Raw genomic sequence first — 21,924 nt, 5'->3', positions numbered from 1 at the left:
AAAACTGTGTCAAAGCAATTTTTGTCAAATCTTGCTCCAAATGGATAAAAATTTATCAGAGAGCTCTAGTTTATCATTTTTATTCATTTTATAACTCAAAACTGCCAAAAAATTGAAACTGAAAAAAAAATTTTTCTTTGACATAGTTTTGATTTGAAAACTAAATCAAGAGCAAAAAAACTGTGTCAAAAACTGTGTCAAAGCAATTTTTGTCAAATCTTGCTCCAAATGGATAAAAATTTATCAGAGGGGCTCTAATTTATCATTTTTTAACTCAAAACTGCCAAAAAATTGAAACTGAAAAAAAATTTTTTCTTTGACATAGTTTTGTTTTGAAAACTAAATCAAGAGCAAAAAAACTGTGTCAAAATCTGTGTCAAAGCAATTTTTGTCAAATCTTGCTCCAAATGGATAAAAATTTATCAGAGAGCTCTAATTTATCATTTTTAATCATTTTATAACTCAAAACTGCCAAAAAATTGAAACTGAAAAAAAATTTTTTCTTTGACATAGTTTTGATTTGAAAACTAAATCAAGAGCAAAAAAACTGTGTCAAAAACTGTGTCAAAGCAATTTTTGTCAAATCTTGCTCCAAATGGATAAAAATTTATCAGAGAGCTCTAATTTATCATTTTTAATCATTTTATAACTCAAAACTGCCAAAAAATTGAAACTGAAAAAAAATTTTTTCTTTGACATAGTTTTGATTTGAAAACTAAATCAAGAGCAAAAAAACTGTGTCAAAAACTGTGTCAAAGCAATTTTTGTCAAATCTTGCTCCAAATGGATAAAAATTTATCAGAGAGCTCTAATTTATCATTTTTAATCATTTTATAACTCAAAACTGCCAAAAAATTGAAACTGAAAAAAAATTTTTTCTTTGACATAGTTTTGATTTGAAAACTAAATCAAGAGCAAAAAAACTGTGTCAAAAGCTGTGTCAAAGCAATTTTTGTCAAATCTTGCTCCAAATGGATAAAAATTTATCAGAGAGCTCTAGTTTATCATTTCTAATCATTTTATAACTCAAAACTGCCAAAAAATTGAAACTGAAAAAAAAATTTTTCTTTGACATAGTTTTGATTTGAAAACTAAATCAAGAGCAAAAAAACTGTGTCAAAAACTGTGTCAAAGCAATTTTTGTCAAATCTTGCTCCAAATGGTTACAAATTTGTCAGAGGGCTCTAATTTATCATTTTTATCATTTTATAACTCAAAACAGCTTAAAAAAGTATAGCAAAATTTTAAGAGATTTTTAATTTTTTCAAAATCGTATTTTTCAAATTCTAAAAAAGGTTAAAAATTTTAATGAGGTCTTAAATTAAAATAAAAATTTCTTAAATTGTTTTAAAATTGTAAAATAATTTTTTTAAAAATTTTTAGTTTAAACAAAAAAAAATTGTGACAAAAAAAATTAATTTTCCATAAAAACTTTTCATTGTTAAGTTCATCTCAAACTTCAGAGAAAAAATCTTCATTTTTAATATTTTTCAATTACTTTTCATCTTTCTTTCATTCAAACAAGAAGCTTTTGGCACGACAATTAACAAACGCGTAAATCCTCATAATAATTTATCAACTTTAATCGCTACTTTTGTACTTTCTTCATGTTCATAATCATTCAAAAACGCATCGACTCTTGCATAACTCACCGCGACATGTAAATAATCATTTTGAGTAATCCAATCATGTCCTCGAACTGACGCCGCTGCCGCTCGGAATGTCTCTTGAACTTTCTCGCTGTAATTTACGATGAGTAATAACTTTGACTCATGACGGAATGTCACGTCGTCGAATGTGTGACGTCAACTTTTGTTTTCTCACCTGAACAAACATGGTTCATCGTAAAAAAAACTCCGAGAGATCATATCAGTCAACTGAAAGTGAATTCAGCTACGAGATGAGATTGACACAAATTTTCGTGCTTATCACGTCTCTGATCACGCGGATTGTTTCCGGTCAGGAGATCAATTTGGCAAAAATTATGGAAGGCGACGACGATTTGAATGGTCTTTCGTTCGGGATTGTCGGCGACAACTTTGGAGAGCAAGAAATTTGCGAAAAGTGCCTCGAGACGTGGGAATTGTAGAAGCAGCAAAAAAAAATAAAGGTAAGAGTTACGCAATACCTTTAATGACAATTTGACTCAATTTCAATAAGTAGTACGAAAAAAAGTGAATGGCACAATAGAATAAATGGAGACGCGTAACTTATATTAGTGATGATGGGAAAAAGTTATTATATCATTTATTTATGCTCTGATGAGAGAGAGACAAGTACCTACTGTGTCTGACTTGAATTATGACATATCGTAAACTGATGTCTGGGAAACGAAAATGTAGAGCAAAGTGATTAACAATTATCAAAATTGAAATAATTAAATTTTTTTGAGTGTTGGAAAGTAATTTGAGTAATTTTTTTACTTTTTTGGTTTGATCAATTAACTTAAAAATTTTAACTTATTTTTTTTTTTATTTTTAGAGACTTTCTAAATTAATCGAAAATTGCTAAGGAAAAATGGAAAAGGAATAGAAATGATCAATAACATCTCTGAATTACATCAGTATTCGCAAAGATAAAGTCGCAAGTGAAAAAATCTAATATCATCCTGTAAGGAAGGTCCAGTTGACATTGGCATAATTTTAGAGAAAGAGATTCATTCTGTACTTAGATCGCAAGACGACAAGTCGAAAAAAATAAAATTTAGTAAATTCATAAAAATTAGTTCTCGCGTTTCTGTTGTGGACCTTTGGATTTATTACATGCTTAAAAGAATTACATGAAAATACTTTAGCTGCAATTCATTGGCTATTAAATTTGGCTCCAATAGTATGATTTGAAGAACATTTTTAAACAAATAATCGCTATAATAAACAATGCACATCAAAATATGATCAACAAAGAAATTTCTTTTGCAAAACTTCAGCAAACTTCCTTGAAGAAGTGATTTGCACTGACAATCTTCTCTTTTTCAAATCGACATTGAAATAATTATTGACCAATGAATACTGATCTGAGGTTAAATTCACCTCAGGATAAAAGAGGTTTAAAAATCACAAAAGAAGCAAAAATGATGAAGAACAAGACGAAGGCTTTCTAAGAATCTTATTCAGAAAATCTGTAAAAGATCTGAGGGAATTTTTTTTTCCTGATTTTATCGGAAGCAATGATCGGAAGCTTTGATGATTCGAAGACGAAAACCTTCAACAAAAAAATCATAAAATTTTAAAACCTTTAATTGAACACATCACTCGATTTTATCATTTCATCGAAAAAAATATGGCATGAGATTTTTTTGATGGCTTCTTCTTATTTAGGCCTAAAATAGTCAAAAAAAAAACTAAAGTCAATTCCAGAATTTTAAATTTATGTTTTTTCGACTCCTTTAGGACTAATTAAAACAAAATTATAAAAAAATCTCATGTCATATTTTTTTTGATGAAATAATGAAATCGCATGATGTGGAAATTCAATCTTTGATCAAATTGGATCATGAAGTTTGAGAAATTTCAATCAATCAATTCAATTAAAGCCCTATTTCACCTTTGCAACAATGTAAGTCAATCCAAAATTGAATTTTATTATTCCATAGCCCTTCATTATCCATTTCAACATTGTAACAAAACTAAGAAAAAAAATCATTCAAATTACTCAACAAAGTAAAAAAGTAAGCAAAAAGAACTTTAATAACTCCAAAGAAAAGTAAAATCACCTGCGGCACTTTTCAACGAAAACTTTCATTTCGAATTTCTTGTAATTCTGCTTTATGTCGACTCACTCATTCCTTCCATTTCAAATTTATGATAATCCATAAACTAATTCCATTCATGGGGATTTTGCTCTTTAATTACCGCATTCAAATTCAGTTCTGAAAACTAAAAAATTGCTTCCATGGAACGTGCAATGCCTCGAGCTACTCACATGTCAATCGAACATCGCGCGAACACAAAGAAATTTTTTTTTATTCGAAAAAATGTCTTAATTTGTGATTGTTCACTTGTCGCGGTCGTTTATTTACCTCTATTGACACACTTTTTTTCTGTGTGTTTTTTAATCGTCGCTATATCAAGAAAACAAAAACAAAAATGCTCATAAAAATAATAATTAACCGGATGATAACTTTCAATTTTGTCGTATTTTTTAGTCGATTTCTTGTGTAAAGAAAGAGACGAAAAAAAATAGAAAAAAAATGCAGCTGGAATTTTAAGTAGATGCACTTGCTGCGATGAACATGTTTTTCATGTAAATTTCCATAGAAAATATTTAGAAATTTTTGCCGCGCGCGCTTTTGAATGAATTTGTCAAACAAATTTTTTTGCTGAAGATTCACACCTTTAATTGTGCGAAAAAAAAAATGCAAATTTAGGTTAGTCGAACAGCAAAACAAAAAATGCGGAGGATGATGAGTGATATGTGAGAATCGATATTGTTACTTTTTTATCGTAAAATTCGCATCGCTTCACGACAAAACGTCGAAAGAAAGTGAATTGTATGCGAAAAGTATCGTAGATGCAATAATTGTCACACTTTATTACTACGTTCCAACAACAAACCGAAAAATAATGAAAATAAAAGAAGAATAGCTGATAAAATAACGAGCGAAGTTAATAAACTAAAAAAATTTTTTTTCGTATTGTGAAGAAAGTACCTTTGTTTTGTCGTCGTTTTTTCACGTCGCGAACGAAACCAGAGACAATAAATTCAAAATATTATTAATAAACCATAAAAATTTGTTGACCAAGTGTATGCAAATGATTTAAGTTTTTTTTTTGGTGAGAGAGTGTCATCATCATACTTTTTGTTTTTTTTTCTTCTTTCTCAAACTATAAATAAAAACTTTCTTTCGATCTTTTTGAATATATTTTCTGTGACTTGTTGTTGTTGTTGATTGTTTCATCAAACGATTAATAACGACTCGGATGTTCTTCTCTCTAAAAGGTTGCGTGTTGTGAAAAAGTTGAATGAATGAACGAACATTGTGGTGACATCGACGAGAAAAGACAATTGATTTCAATTAACGGTTTTAAATGTTTTCGAAGGACTGCAAAGAAGAAAAGTTTTTAAGTTTTTTACAAAGAGTTGTTCTAAAAGGAGAAATTTGTACTCAAAATTGTTCTAAAAGAAAAAATTTCTTTTAAAAATTATCCGAAGACACGAAATTTGTACTAAAATTGTTCTAAAAGCAAAATTTTCTTTTAAAAAATATCCGAAGAGACGAAATTTGTACTAAAAGTTGTTCTAAAAGAAAAAAATTCTTCTAAAAATTATCCGAAGAGACGAAATTTGTACTAAAAGTTGTTCTAAAAGAAAAAAATTCTTCTAAAAATTATCCGAAGAGACGAAATTTGTACTAAAAGTTGTTCTAAAAGAAAAAAATTCTTCTAAAAATTATTCGAAGAGACGAAATTTGTACTAAAAGTTGTTCTAAAAGAAAAAATTTCTTCTAAAAATTATCCGAAGAGACGAAATTTGTACTAAAAGTTGTTCTAAAAGAAAAAATTCTTTCTAAAAATTATCCGAAGAGACAAAATTTGTACTAAAAGTTGTTCTAAAAGAAAAAATTTCTTCTAAAAATTATTCGAAGAGACGAAATTTGTACTAAAAGTTGTTCTAAAAGAAAAAAAATCTTCTAAAAATTATCTGAAGAGACAAAATTTGTACTAAAAATTGTTCTAAAAGAAAAAATTTTTTCTAAAAATTATCAGAAGAGACAAAATTTGCACTAAAAGTTGTTCTAAAAGAAAAAAATTTCCAATAAGATGAAATTTGCACTAAAATTTGTTCTAAAAGAAAAAAACTTCCAAAGAGATGAAATTTGTACTAAAAGTTGTTCTAAAAGAAAAAATTTCTTCTAAAAATTATCCGAAGAGACGAAGTTTGTACTAAAAGTTGTTCTAAAAGAAAAAAATTCTTCTAAAAATTATCAGAAGAGACAAAATTTGCACTAAAAGTTGTTCTAAAAGAAAAAAATTCTTCTAAAAATTCTTTGAAGAGACAAAATTTGTACTAAAAATCAATTTTAGTACTAAAACCTTCCAAACCATCGACTCTTCATCCCTTTTCTCAAAACAAATGCAAAACAACACTCGCAAATCGAACAGGTTTCATTGCAAAGCGCGAAAAAAATCTATCAAAGCGCACGCTAATTAAACTAAGCAAGCAGGTAAACGCACACGTACCACAAACAAAAACAATTAACCATTAAATCTCTCTTCGGTTAGCAAGCAATCCTCTCATTATTCCGTACGGAACATCACCTATCACCGCAATTCGATGCAAAAAATCGCAACTTTTAACAGTCACTTTTCTAAAATAAGTCGCCGTCGTATTAGAGAAAGTTCAACCTTATCAATTGTTCTCCGTATTCGGATTCTCTCTCTTTACATCAACTTTACTCACGTCTTCTGTCCACACAATTAAAGGTTATCGACACCGCTGCCGTTGCTGCAAATGATGACATTTAATCTCCCATTGCGCGACCCGAACCGAACAAAATTAGATGTTAATTGAAAATTTCTTCGCGTCATCGTCTTTTGTGTCCCATATTTGCTTGCGTAGGTTCTTCTGCTTCTCTTCGACAGATGCGTAAAAAAAATTTTTGTCAATAAAAAATAACTGGAATTTGGGTGAAATTTTGATGAGTAATCAAGTGGGTTCATGAGCGACATAAAAAAATCAACATTTCAATGAATCGCAACCTTTTGAATGACCCGCGAGCTTCATTAAGTTTGAATTGTTTGTTGATTGACTTCAAAAATCAACACGCAAGAAATTTTTTTTTCTGCTACACGAAAAAAAAGTGTAACATTAACTGTAATTTTTTAATATGCTAATTGAGTGACATGACGAGTGCTTCATGTGTGGAAAGAAGGTAGAAGAGAATCGTCGAAAGAGATGTCAAAATCGAGTCAAAATATTATTTTAATGAGGAGAAACGTTCAACGAACGCACAGAAAAAAATTGACAAAAATATTTTTTATGAATTTATTGATTTTGGAATTTTTGTTATGGTAATTTATTGGCGTTTTGCCAGCGTTTAGTGAAATTATTTGAATGACCACTCAAGAAGAAAGTAATTTTTTTTTGCGTCGTTCTGACTGACAAACAACAGACTTTTTGAGCGAATAAGCGAGGAACCTTTTAAATTTCAATTAAAATGAAATTTTTTAAGTAAACAAACAATTTTTTTCATAAAACAAATCGAACGATTGTAAAAAAAAAATCAATAAAAAATCATAAAAAATTATTATCTCAAATCTTGGTTAGAGGCAGGTTCAGTTCAGATGAATTCAATTTAGGTACAAGTTCAATCTCTCTTTTGACCTCGACTAATTTATCATTTTGCCGTTTGGTTTATCGGCTTGTTAGGCGCGAGCAAAACGTTCACTTATGTCTCTGTTAAAATTGTGTTTCTACGCGTGAAGTGATGGTAAAAGTGCAATTTATTGCGAAAAAATTGGCGGTTAAGAAATATGCTGCAGTTCAAGGTTTTTTGTTGCGTTTTCTTTGGTTTTAGCGGTAAATTAGAAAGGAAAGGATTGCGGAGAAGAGGAGGAGGATTGATGAACGGATTGAAGGTTTTTATTGATGAGGGTTTCGATGGTGAAATTTTTAATAAATTGATCTTCGTTTGTGAAAAAAATCGAGGATTTGAAAATTTTTTGAGTTCTTAAGATGATTTTTGAACTAAAATATAGCAAATTTTTGAAAGCTCCAAATTGGCAAATTGGTAGAAAAATTTGGTCCTAAAGGAATCTTTTGGGATTTAAAGTTAAACTTTTTAAAAGTAAAATTGGAAAAATATCAGTTCGCGACGTTTTTTGTGACGATACACTCGAATTTGTTTTGTTTTTATTGCTCCATTAATGGATTAGTCGATTTTTGAGTTTTTTCATGAGTTTCTTGCTGCGACTTTTTTCACATTTTTTTCATATTTCGTCATCTTGTTTTCAATTTTCTTATTCATTATCCAGCATTCTGTTCCATATGTTAAAGCTTATCTGACATCTGATGCAAAAATTCTTACTTTTAATTTCGGTTTCATTTTCATACAAAATTTTAATTGTTATATTTTTCCTCTAAATTCTAAGAAAAACCTAAAAAATAAAATAAAAAAAAATTAATAAAATAATAAAAAAAAAATAAAAAAAAAAATTAATTAAAAAAATTTTTAAATAAAAATAAAAATAAAAATTTATAAATAAAAATAATAATTTAAATAAAAAAATAATAAAAATAATTTAATAAAAAAAAATTAAAAATAATTTAATTTAAAAAAAATAATTGAAAATAAATTTTACCTAATTTTAAAAAAAATTAAAAAAAAAAATAAATTTAAAAAATAATTTTAATAAAAAAAAAATTAAAAAATAATTTTTAATAAAAAAAAATTAAATTAAAAATTAATTTTAAAAAAAAAGTTTATTTAAATTAATTTTTAAAAAAATTATATAAAAAATTAATTCATAATTTAAAAAAAAATAATTAAAAATTAATTTATAATTTAGAAAAAATTAATAAAAAAAAAATAAAAAAATTAAAAATTAAAAAAAATTTAAATAAAAAAATTCAATTCTAAAATAACTTGAAATTTAATCGTAAAAAAAAAAATTTTTTTTTGAAGATTTTTTTCTCTCTAATTGGTTTAAAGTCAATTTTTAATAAATTTTAATTTTTAACAAATTTTCTATATTAAGAATTTTTTTAAGTCCAAATTCAATCAAATTTCGGTCAAATAAACTCTTGAAAATAATTAAATTTTCATTAATTAACCTTAAAATTTTACCAAAAGAATTTTTTTCTCATATTTCATGAACTTCCTACTTTTCTTTGAACAAACACTTCTTTTGTCTATCCAAATTTGGTCTTGAATTCCATTCCTCTTCCAAACAACTTTTCTCGTTCTCCGACTAACAACCCACAAAATGACCGACGACGACGACGCGAAACAATGTAACCAATATGTTACAAAATTGTGCTCCTTCTCCTCGCGTCGCTGCAGCTACTTGCCATTGTTCGAATGTGAACGTTGCATTCCGCATAAATAATTATGATGCACTCACTTATCTAAAATGGACCATCGTTGCCTTCATTAACATGTACAGCTGCAAGAAAGATATTAAAATGAACAAAACGTGTTTTATTCAAATTTTTCACCTTTCTCCGACATCGACGACGAACCACGAATGTGAGCTTTTTTCTTTCTTTCGTACACTCTTCTTCTTCTTCTTCTGTCTGCAAAAAGCTTTCTTTCACGAATTTCTCCTCGTTGTCGTTGAACATTTTGAATAAATTCAAAGAAGAAGCCACTCACTCACTTGTCTTTGAATGAATGAAACGATGGAGGGGAGCGGATAAAGTTTGCCAAACTACGTTAGCTGCTACGAGGCAAGGAAAGGAAAATCAGTAGGGCACTGGAGATCAGCTGAATTGGACGCGCGAAAACGACGGTCCCGCTGATAATTTAATTTTTTAACTATTTTATCGATTCCTAAAATCAAAAAAACGAAAAAAAAAATAAAATTAGTGAAGTTGCTCTATCAAATCATAAAGATCAGAAAGAAATAAAAAAAAACACAGCAAGTAAATTTTTTTTGTTCGAGTCATTAATCAAAAAAATAAATCTTGCACAAAAGAAAGTGATCTTACCAGTTTTACAACAATTATAATAAATACGAAACAAAAAAATTTGTTTTCGAAAAAAAAATCATTCGCGAGTTTGTGTGAAAAAATTAAACAGATACAAGTGTCTGATAAAAAGAAGTAAGAAGAAGAAGCAAAAAAGAAGGAAGCAAAGTAGCTCAAAGATAAGGTTTTTGAATTATGTGAACAAAAATTGACTTCTTGCGAGCAAATAACTTAGAAAGTCACAAAAATCGGATTAAATTTAAGCCGAAAAAAATTAAATTCAGAAGCTGTCGAGGAATGTACCACGACGAAAAATAGTTGGATTACGCACCGGATTATCAATTAAAAACATCATGAAGTTATTAATCAATATAGTAAGTTGTTGTTATTTTTTTTGAGTGATTTTTAATTGAGTTGAGTTCATTAAATTTTTTTGATAGATAAAAAAATTTTGATGATTAAAAAAAAGTTTTAATGATTTTTTTTAGTGAAAATTTATTTTTTTAAATAAAAAAAATGCTAAAAAATGATTTATAAAAATATTTAGAAATTTTAATTTTAATTTGAAAGTCAAAATTCATTCAATTTTTTTTTTATTTTTTTTTTAAATAAATATTTTGTCGATTTATTATTTTCACAAAAATTTATTTTTTTAACTTTTGGATTTTTTTAAAAATTATTAAATTATTAAAATATTATATTAAATTAAATATCTTATTTTTATTTTAAATTTAGTTAAAATTAATATACTTAACTAATTAAATTATTTTTTTTAAAATTAAAACTTATTAAATCTATTAATAAAATTTAATAAAAAATTTTAAATTAAAAATTTAAAAAAAATTAAAAAATTTTAAAAATTAAAATTTATTAAATTTATTGATAAAATTTAATTTTTAAATTAGCCCAAATACATTTTTTTTTTTGATTTTTTTTTTTTAAATTAATTTAAAAAATTTGTATATTTTTTAATAAATTCAATTCAAAAAATTAAATAAAATTAATAAAAATTAAATTAAAATTAATTAAATCAATTTTTAAAATAATTAAAAATAAAATAATTTAAAATAATTTTTTGATAAAATTCAATTTTTATTTAAAGTAGAATTTTGCTTAAATACCTTTAACATTTCAAATAATTCAAAAAAAAAATGAAATTTTTAAAAATTATTTTTTTTCCATACATTTTTTTAAATATTGTAAAAAAAATAAATTTTCACCAAAAAAATTATTTATAATCCGTCAAATTAATTTTATGAACTTTTTCATGTTCCCGGCAAGAAAAAACTTAATTTTTTGGCGTGTGTAAAATTTCCGTGTTCATCAGATTTAAAAAAAAATAATTGTGCGTATTTCATCATTTTTGTGCGAAGCATCGAAAGAAAGTTGCTCTTTTGCCTGTTTGGCCAGTTTTTTTTTCTTATTTGATCAACAAGAAGTAGAAGCAGCAAAAGTGAATGGAAAAATACTCAAATAACTTACCGATGTCTCAATAAAATATCATCATATCAGGCAAACAATGGGCTTTGTACGAAATCTGATCTAACATGAGCAAGGTGCTTTACTGCTATTCATTGATCAATGTAAAAATAATAATTGTAGATGATGATGATGATGAAGAAGGAGAAGCTTTTTTAATAACCATTAATTTGTTTACATATTTTTTTAATTCACTGCCTCCGATGTCGAGCTGTGTCGGCAGAATCACGCACGTATCAAACTTTTTATTGTTCATTGTCATGTTACGGATTTTTTTTTTCGTTGTTGGAAAGAAGAAAAGAAAGAAAGAAAGAGTGTTTAATGACAGAGTGTTAGTAGTTAAAACATGAAAGAGGCATGAAATTAATGCTCGAGATGGGTTTATTGAGTCAAAGAAATTGATAAATTGATTTTTTTTGAAAAATTTGTGGAGGCGGACAAGCGTTTCAAGAACAATAGGTGTCGAGTTTTAGGTCAAAATTGATTAAAATTGGACTAAAATTTAATTTTTTTTAATTAAAAAAAATTTGGTTTCATAAAATGACTTTTGATGCTCGTCAATTAGCAAGAAATGCCAAAAATTGATCAAAAAAAAATTTTTTTTTAAAGATTTTTACAATTGTAGAGTTCTTTAAGCAACTAAGTTTAAATTTTGTTCATAAAATAATAAAAATGAATTTTTGTATATATTTTTTAAAAGTTAATTGACCTAATTTGTACTTCAAAACTGGTCAATTAATGACATTTTTTAAATTTTTAGCGAAATTTTTTAAAGTTCTGAGCTATAAAACTGAAATTTATTCAGATAAAAGTTAATTTTTTGGTATTTTGACTAAATTTAAGCCTCGAAAATCTCATAAATTGACTCAAAATGACCCGTCAATGCATTTTAATGCATTAACATACAAGTCAAAGTCCATAAAAAGTCATTTTTAGTTGATAAATGACGATGCAAGGGAGATAAAATCTCTCTTAGACACCATTTTTTTACACTTATGCTGAAATTTAATATAAAAAGGCTGTTTTCGGTATTAATTATGAATATTTATCCATTTTCAGATCAATTTTTCTTCACTTTTGTCTCATAAGATGCTTATCAAAGCACTTTTCACACCTAAAACAAACAAAAAATCATCATTAAAAGCCAAAAAATGACAAAATTCGTTATAAAATCTCAAAACTTACCTCTTTTTTGATGCAATTTCCGGTGCAGTAACACTCCCAAATCGTCACTTGACCCATTGAACGACAAAACTATCTCCAAATCCATCACTTGACACCACAACACTCGATTACGCAACGCGATAACTGATGAAAAATGATACTACTGACACCGTTTTGACTTCCTAAGCACTTCCTTATTTGCTTACCGCACGAAAATTAAATACATCCTGCTTTGTCACTTGCAGTATTACAGCATCGTCCGTAAAAAATTGTAATTACATCGCCGCGTTATCGTTGAATCGCCGCGTTGAATAACAATCTGCTATTGTTTTTCAATGCACGACCTCACAATTTCTTTTTTTTTTGCTTTTGGATTTGACGCGGTGATAATTATAACACGAAATTCATAATTTCTTCATTATTTTTTTCGTTGGATTTTGACGCTTTTTTTGCGTAATGATGTGACACGTACAGTGACTCAATTAGAAATTTGCTTTGGTTCGAAAGATATTTTTGCAGAGCCCCGAGTCATCACGAAAAAATGCAATTTTTACGTTCAAAACGAAGTAAAGTAGCGACACAGTCATCATCGAGTTCGTTAAGGCGAAGGAGATGGCGGCACAAAAAGAGTGAAAGTTGAATAAGTGCATTTTTCTCTCGTTCTCTCGTCGTCTTCTTTTTACCTCTTTCTCCGCTAAAAAAATTTTTTTGGTCATTTTTAAAAAAAAAAATATTTTTTTTTATAAAAAAGTGACACGAGAATTGATCCGCCCATCCTTTTTTTGTAAAAAATGAAGTTTCAAGACCTGCAACCTCGACTTTTTTGCTTAATGAACAATAAATAAACGATCTAATCGTGGAATCGTGAAGAAATTACAACAAGTTAATCGTTTACAACACAAAAAATAAACAAGCAAACTTGAACTTCAATTTATTTTTAGAGAAACGAGAAAAGTACGCGAAACCAAAAAAAAAAAAATTTTTAAATAAATTCAATACGGAAAAGAAATAACTTCACATGAACCTTTCTCGTTATTTGTTTTATTTTTTTGTATGCGGCGTGCGTTGGTGAATAGGAAAGAAAAAAAAGAAATAAATGCAAAAAAATTGGGTGTAAAGTACGTCAATGAGGTAAAATGTTGTAATGATGATGATGATGATGAGAGAATTCGTACTTTCCATGAGATCATAAATTTATTGTAATTAAAAGTGTGTTTTGTTGAGGTTATGTAAGGTTTTTTTTATTGCGAAAATTTAATGAGAAGTTCAAGAAATATTGGTTCAAAGACATCTATGGAGAACGAAGAGTTTTGAAATTTTTTACTCAGCGCCATCTATTGAGTAAATTTTCTCTTCAATGTCTCGAGTGAAGGTTAATTTACAATTTTCAGTAAATTTTTTACCCATTAACAATAATCCAAAAGAAATTTTGAACTCACAAAAGATTTAAGACATTTTAAGAAATTTTTTAAAAGCGCCATCTATGGTCTAAAATTAATTTCCAGACTTTTTGATCAGAAAATCGAATAATATTTGATTTGAAAACTTTAATTTTTGATAATTTTGAAGCTTCTGAGTAAAATTTTAAAAAATTTGTAAAGATTAAGATACTTTAAATTTTTATTAAAGCGCCATCTATGGTATAAAGTTAATTTTCAGATTTTTTTTTTCAAAAAGTCGAAGGATAATTGATTTGTTTACTTTAATTTTTGATAATTTTAAAGTTTTTGAGTAATTATTTTAAGGATTTGATAAGAACTAAGATACTAATAAGATTTATTAAAGCGCCATATGTTGAATAAATTTTTCTTTTCAATATTCTTAATTTTGAAAATGAGCATTTTAATAGTAAATGAATTAAATTTCACTCAAATATTTTGACATAAAAGGTTAAGTCAAATTTTTGGAAATTATAAAGGACTTTAAAGCGCCATCTATGATTCCAATTTTCACTGAAAATACATTTAAACTTCAACAAAAGTTTGTTAAAAGTAAATTTAGAGTAGATTAAATCTCTAATCTGATTATTTTTTACATTTTGAGACATTCAAGGAAACTTTTAAATATTTACTCAGCGCCATCTATCGTATAAAATTAAACTTAAAAGCCTTCTACAGTTCAAAAAAAGTCTCTTTAAACACAATTTGAGCTTAAATCTATCTAATAACTCTTCTTTCCCATAAATAACCATCAAATCTCGCTCACGTCTCACCGATTTTGCATTAAAATGCAATTTTCATGTCATTAACAACGAACGGTCGTCTAAACTGGATTTAAATTAGCAAAATCCATCCAAGTTGCATTGCAATTACATTTAATGCAAAAATACTGCAAAAATTACAGTTTTTTAACACTGATTATGCGCAATCTCGTTATGTTCGACAAATGCAACGTCATTGTCAATTATCATTAGTAGTCGAGAGATGAAATTTCTCATGGAAAATTAACACTTTGGCTACTTTTGCGCCGGTTTTTGCACGCAAAATGTATCGAATTGTCGCTCTTTGATGGATGTTACAGTTAAACTGGAACTAATGATCTGTAAAATATAATTTTATTGCACGTCATCGCTTTTAAGTAATAATATTTCGTAATATTTGTGCAAGAAATAAAGTTTTGTTTACAAGCCGAGTTAACCTCAAACAAAAACATAACCAAAAAACGATAGAAATCGATCTCAAATGAAGTAAAAAGATGAAAATTCCCACAAATTAACGTCGAAAGTGCTTTCAAATGACTTTCAAATCGATGCAGTAATGAGGAATTAAGTCATCAATGCAAAAAAACGCAGAAGCGTGCACAAGATGACAAGATCCGGAAATACGATCTCGATCTATTGTACATTTTTTTTTGCCAATTCCATTCATGCGAGTTGACCTGAATTCCATACAAAAAAAAAACGGAAACATTCGTCGATTTTATCTCAAAGTTAACAATGACTTTTTTTTCTTTTTGCAGGTTTTAGCCTCAACTTTAGTCTTAAGCGTAGTATTGTTAAGAAGTAGTTGTGTAAGTGCCGAAGAATCTAAGTCCAGTAGCAATAATGACGCCACACCCACGCCAATCGCCGAGAGCAGTAATAGCAGTCAAGTGTTGAACAAAACAGACACTCGCGAGAAGCGCATGTTGAATGTCGGACCGAATTTCCATCCTAAATTTTACTCAAATGTGCCAAAAGCTCCGCAGCCAGCAGCCCAACGACGCAGCAGCGATTCCGCAGGTGCTTACCCGTTTAATAGTAACTATTATGATTTCAAATCGCTTCTAAAACATAACATTAATAACAACCAGCATCTTCATAATAATCATATCTTAACAAGTGGTCCATATGATTTTGTCACAAAACATTGGACAAAGCGTTTCCTAAGAAAGGAGGATGGTAAATTTTCAAGCAGTTTTTTACTATTTTTTCCCCTATAGTGACTAGATTTTCACATTTTCCGCTTACTTTCTGGCTCATAACTCGAAATTTTGTTAACCATCTCACCTCATAATCAGCTCATTAACCTTTTTGAGGCCTTTACAATTATCAAAAATGTTTCCAATTTTCTACAAAAAAATTTTTTTTTCATTTTTGAATATCAAATATCTAAAAAAGAAAGAAATTTTCTTATAAATTTTAACAATTTTTTTTTTAAATTATTAAAATTTTCGGTCGACTTACCTTTATATTTATATTTTTGTGAAAAAAAGCGCCATCTATGAAATTAAAAAAAAATTTTTTAGTAATTTTCTTCAAAAATTAGGCTTAAAAATGTATTTTACGAACCTAAAATGTTTCGAAAAGTTAAAATTTTTAAAAAAATTTGAAATTTAAAAAAAATATTAAAAAGCGCCATCTATTTAAAAATTATTCTTTAGTAAAGTTATTTAAAAATTTTACTCAAAATGTCTAAAAACATTTTTAAAGTCAAAATTTTTGATTTAGTTTAAAAATAAATTTTATTAAAATAATAAAAAGCGCCATCTATGAAATTCTAAAAAATTTTCTTTAGTAATTTTATTTAAAAGTTTTACTCAAAAATATCTTAAAATAATTATGAATAACAAAAATGTTGAAAAAAATTTACTCTAAAATAAAAAAAAAATTAAAAAGCGCCATCTATAAAATTTAAAATTTTTCTTCAGTAATTTTCTTCGAAAATTTGGCTTAAAATATCTTAAAATAATTTTTATGACAAAAATTTTGATAAAAATTACACCTGAAATTTATAAACTTAATAAATAGCGCCATCTAAGTAAATTTTCATGCAATGCAACTAAAATCTTAAAGCGCCATCTATTGTCAATTTCAACTTTTTAGCCTTATTTTTGAATTTTTCAATGAATTTTCATGAAAATTTTCAAAATCAATAAAAACAATCAAAATTCATAATAATTTTTCTCAAAATTTGATAAAGTTGCTTTCTAAATTTTTGAAAACTAATGAAATTGAATACATTTTTGATTTTTGTATCGGCTCAATTGTAAATTTTTATGTGTTTTTCTGCTGCTTGTAAATAAAAATTAATATTCTTTCTTTACTTTTCTCTCTTTCCTGTTCAAAAAAACCAAATCTGTTAACAAAAAAAGGTTTCAACCAGCATAGTGCCAATAGTTATTACGGGCACGGGCCTCAATACCTTGAAGCTCCGGAGCCAATTATCGAGATTATCATAAAAGATAGTAACGACACTCTCCCCTATGCCGCGCCCTTGATCTCTTCTCCGAAGAAAAAGAAAAAGGAGGAGGTTCAAGTGTACTACGTTAAATACAAACATGACCAACATCATGGTTTACAAGTAGATGTTCCTGTGCCTGCCATAGCGCCTGCCGTCCCGGGCGAAAGTCACGAAGAAACGGTCGACGAGCAACCCGAGATTGTCACGCTGCCACCCTTGAAGCCAACAACGATCCGTGCAATCATCCATCCGGAGTCGGAAAAGTTCCATGCTCACGGAAATGTTCGTGTGAGTTTCGGAGCACCGCCATCTAGCGTCAGCGGAAGTTCAAGTTATCAGCAGCGACACGAGAACCATGCGCGTCAAATCACGGAATACAACAATGAGGAAAGTGCCTTGCAACCTGTCGTTGCACATCCCAATAGCCCGAACAGTGTGCCGCTTGATGAAGCTCAATACTCGAAACATGACCAATATTTCGATATTCAAGGAAGAATCGTGAACAACTTCAACCATGTGAATCAAGTTCAACCTCCGCAGAAACCAGCTGTCAACTTCAATGTTAATCAAGTTTTGCCGCCGCAAAAACCTGCAGTTAACTTCCATCCTCAACCGGGACAGCAGCAGCAAGGGCATTTCAGTCAAGGACCTGCGAGACCTCAATTCAACCAACAAACCCCATCAACTTCATTCAATCCTCCGCCGCCAACTCAAAATCAACAGCATTTCCATTTCCATCAACAAGCTCGACCCCAGCAGCAGCAGCAACAATTCTTCAATGGGCAACGTGGGCAATTCCCGCCGCATCAACTTCAAGTACCAACCAAACAAGCTCAGAGATTCAATGTTCAACAAAAATTCCAATTTCAACAAAAACCACAAAACTTCCAAACGCATCAACCTCGTCCTATTCCCATCCCATTGCATCAAGTTCAAAACGGAAATCAGCAATTCACGAACACGAGATTCACTCAGCAACAGCAATTCCAACAAACTTCATTCCAATCTCAACCTCAAACTCAACCACAGCAGCAGCAGCAATCTCAACCTCAAGTTCCATCAACTCGACCAACTGAAGCTCGTCCTTTAACTCCTGTGAGATCCGAGAATGTTCATACCTTCCATACTGAACAGTTCATTCAAAACAATCCTCAAAATGCGCAAACATCTTCAGTGCATCAAGGGCTCGTTCAACAACAAGCTCCAAACTTGGCACAACAAAATCCTCAATTCCGTGAACATTTGCAGCATTTACAATATGTCTTGCCCGCTGGAGGTGAACTTGTTCAATCAATTCCATCCTATGAACAACACATCACTGAAACCATTCAAAATCCTCCGAGACATCAATTCAACCAACAACATCAAAATCAACAGCAAATTCATCATCATCAACAACAGCAGCAATTCCATCATCAAAGTCAACAACCTCAAGGTCAGCATAGTTTCCGTCAAGAAGTTACGCCGCCTCCATTGATTCAAAAGCAAGTCACAAGTAGTTCAAACATTGGTCCCTTGGCTCATACAATTGGGCATTTGCCAGTTGAACAAAGACAACAGCAATTTACAACAGCTCGTCCTGAATTCCAACGTTTGCCGCCGCAGCAACAAGGAGGTTTCAATAATAATGGACCTCAAAGATTCCCACAGGAGAATTTGAACTTTAACCATCATCATCAGTTTGAAAGTCGACCAACGGTGAATCATATTCCGCAAGGACATCAACCTTTGAGGGTGAGTTTTGATCAATTTTATGAAATTTGAAAATGGTTAAAAATGATTTTCGAAATTTTGTGAAGTTTCGAAAATTTTTAAAATTAATAGTTTTCGTTAATTCAAGAAAAAAAATTTAAATTGAAAAAAAATTCAAGTTTGAAAAAAAACTTTTAGCAATTAATTCTTAAAGCTTTTCGAAAAAAATTTTTGTAAATTATAAAAATTAATTTATAAGCTTTTCATATTTTCGAAAACCGTGTTAGAATTTTTTACAAATTTTCGAAAATCAATTCATAAGCTTCTTAAATTTAAATTAAGCTTTTCGAAATTTTTCGAAAATTATTCAAAAAACAATAATTATTATGTGAAATTTGAAATTTTCAATACTTTTGGAAGAAGTAATCTTTCTACGACTTTCTTAAAATTTGAAGTTTCAAAAATGATTTTCGAAAGTTTATAAGCTTTAAAAATTTTTTTGAAAATTTGGAAAGTTTCGAAATTGATTTTCGAAAGTTTGTGAAGTTTTGAAACAATTTTCGAAAATTTTATAAATTTTTTCGAAAATTTTAAAATCTCATCTTATTGATCTAAAAAAATTATAAAATTTATAAATTTTGAGAAAATAATTTATGAAGCTTTACAACTTTTCGAAAATCCTTTTAAAAGCTTTTTCAAATTTTCGAAGATCTTGTTTGAAGTTTTACAAATTTTTCGAAAATCAATTCTTAAGCTTTTATATTTTTTCAATGAGGTTTCTTAAAAGTTTTATTTTTTTGAAAATCATTTCAAAAAAAATTTATGAATCTTTTTATGGAAATTTGAAAATTCTGATCAAAAAGTAAGAATTTCTTTAAATTTAAAAAAATTTGTTTTTCAAAGTTGTTGAAACGATTTTCGAAAAAATTTTAAAATTTTGAAAATGATTTTCAAAATTTTCGAAAGGCTTCATAAATGATTTTCGAAAAATTTTAAATGGATTTTTGAAAATTTAAGGCCTTGAAAATAATTTTTGGCAAATTTTATAAATTCGAGCATCGTAAAGCTTTTCAAAAAAATTTCGCAAATAATTTTCGAAAATTTTAATCTTCGGAATTAATTTTCGAAAATTTTAAAAAATTCGAAAATAATTTTCGAAAATTATAAAATTTTTCTAGAAGCTTTTTAATTCATTATTGAAAAATTTCTGAACATTAAAAAAAGGAAACATGTAAAAACAAAATTTTAATGTTATTTTCTTTACTTTCAGGTCCATTCCGAATCAGTTCCTCTTCGCAACCAATTCACCGTTCCTTTCAACCATCACGCCATGGAGCCATTACGTGATCCCTCAGAGCCTCCATTGTCTTCGTTCATCGGAAATCAAGGACAGGAACCTCGTCATCCATTCCCGAACTCTCTTCCATTATTGCAACGTCCCAAACCCGGTCAAAGTGTCTCGACAAAATACTCGGATTTGTTCCCTGCTGACTTCCCCGGAAACAATCAACAGCAACAACAACAAAAGCAACAGCATTTCCAACAAGGACCTTCGTCGCATTTCTCGCATCAACAATCGCATCACGGACAAGGTCATTTCATCCAAGCACAACCCTCGACGACAACGACAACAACTCAACGCCCCACGACGACCGAAGCTCCCAAACCTCCGAGCTCAACTCGTGACTACAGCGCCGATTTGCCCGACGAAGTCCCCGAAGATCTCCGCGAACAACTTTTATCCTCCGGAATTTTAGCAAATGCGCAAATCAGTGTCTTGGACTACGACAAAATCGGAGATACGTCACTTCAGGATTTGCCTCCAGAGCATCTTGCGAACTTCTTTAATGCTGGCGGCGGCGCCCAACTTGCCGGTTCGGAGCAATTTGAGACTGTTGTGAAGCCAAATGGGGAAAAAGTTGCCGTTCAATATGCGCAAACGGTGAAAAAAGTGCATCCGCAGTACAAAAATGCCGAGAAAACGTTGCCGAAAAAGGAAAAGGTTGACTTGAAAGTTGTGCGTTTCGACTCAAATGCCCAAAAGCAAACCGTTCCTAAGAAATATATCGACCCAGAATCGACAGTTTTGCCCACAGTTGACTTGAACGATCAAATTTACAACCGTTACTTGCCATTGAAGATCGACGGAGCGAAATTCCCGATACCAGATGTCGCTGAATTAGAAGGTCGTCGCATCTCGAGCGTTGTTGTTCTTGCTCCCGTGGACAATTCTGAGGTTGCTGAGGAACGAAGTGAACAAATTGACGCCGAAGAAGTCACAAAAAAGCCGATAAAGTTCATCGCGGGCGACGCCTTGAAGCAATTGATCAAGAAACCCATCACAGAAAACTTTCGAAGATGGTTGGAGCAAGAAGGAAAGACCGATGTTGACATGCAAAGTGTCGTTTTGTTAGTCACCAAGTAAGAATTTCCCCTAAAATTTCTTTTAAAATTCAATTTTTAACCCAAAATCCTTCATTTTTAGAAACTCCGACGGCGAACAAGAAATTTTCATGTACGACATTGCCACAAAGAAAGTTAATAAGCTCAGCGGGGAGCTTTCCAGCGCATTTGTGAACGTCGCAGAATCGAATGCCACGACACAAGACATCGATGGAGCAGATATTCTCGACAGCGGAGTCGTCGAACAAGTCAAATCAGACACGGAAGAAGAAACAACCGAAGAAAATGTTCAAGAAACGGCACAAGAAGTTGCTCAAGAGATCATTCGTGAAGCCGCTTTAAGACAAGAAGAAGAAGAAAACCGCGAAGAATATGCCGATATGAAAGATGTACCCGCTGAATATGACACCGACATGGATATGGGCGACATGGGCGAAGATTCCTCAGCTGAGGGCTCGGAAAATATCGAAACTGTGGTCAAATTCACGCCACCAATTGAAACGGTAAAGAAAGACGAGGAGAAACAAGTTCACAATCAAGTCATGATCAGTTCTGGATACAGTGTGATTAAGAGTTAAGCCGTGAAAAGAAGGAAAATGAAGAAAAACTATGAATAAAAAGCATTTTTTGTGTAAATTATATACTTAATGTTAAAATATTTGAAGCTACGATGACTTTAGAAAGCTTAGAGAATTTTTATATGATGAAAATTTTGATAGATATTACTTGGCTCACCATATTGTTGAGTTAAATACAATTGTTGAATAATAAATTAATTAATGAAATAAAATACAATTTAAAATCAAAAATTTACATTTTTTGTTACGAAAATAATTTTTTATCTTTGAAAGCTTATAAAAAGATTTTTCAAAGACGTAAAAAATTTTGAAAAATTATT

At 29.6% G+C, this 21,924-nt stretch overlaps 1 protein-coding gene across 1 annotated transcript; it reads left to right on the top strand.

Moving 5' to 3' along the window:
* The first annotated feature begins 11,174 nt into the window (after positions 1-11,174).
* On the top strand, positions 11,175-21,604 carry LOC134829014 (uncharacterized). Its single transcript, XM_063842006.1, has 5 exons — positions 11,175-11,210; positions 15,229-15,508; positions 16,843-18,665; positions 19,894-21,044; positions 21,109-21,604. Exons 1-5 carry the CDS (start codon positions 11,175-11,177, stop codon positions 21,602-21,604), a joined length of 3,786 nt encoding a protein of 1,261 aa, XP_063698076.1.
* Positions 21,605-21,924: the final 320 nt, after the last annotated feature.

Source organism: Culicoides brevitarsis, chromosome 2, assembly GCF_036172545.1.
Source record: "Culicoides brevitarsis isolate CSIRO-B50_1 chromosome 2, AGI_CSIRO_Cbre_v1, whole genome shotgun sequence".
NCBI lineage: Eukaryota > Metazoa > Arthropoda > Insecta > Diptera > Ceratopogonidae > Culicoides > Culicoides brevitarsis.
The sequence above is the reverse complement of the archived record's forward strand: the minus strand, read 5'-3'. Positions and strand labels throughout refer to the sequence as shown.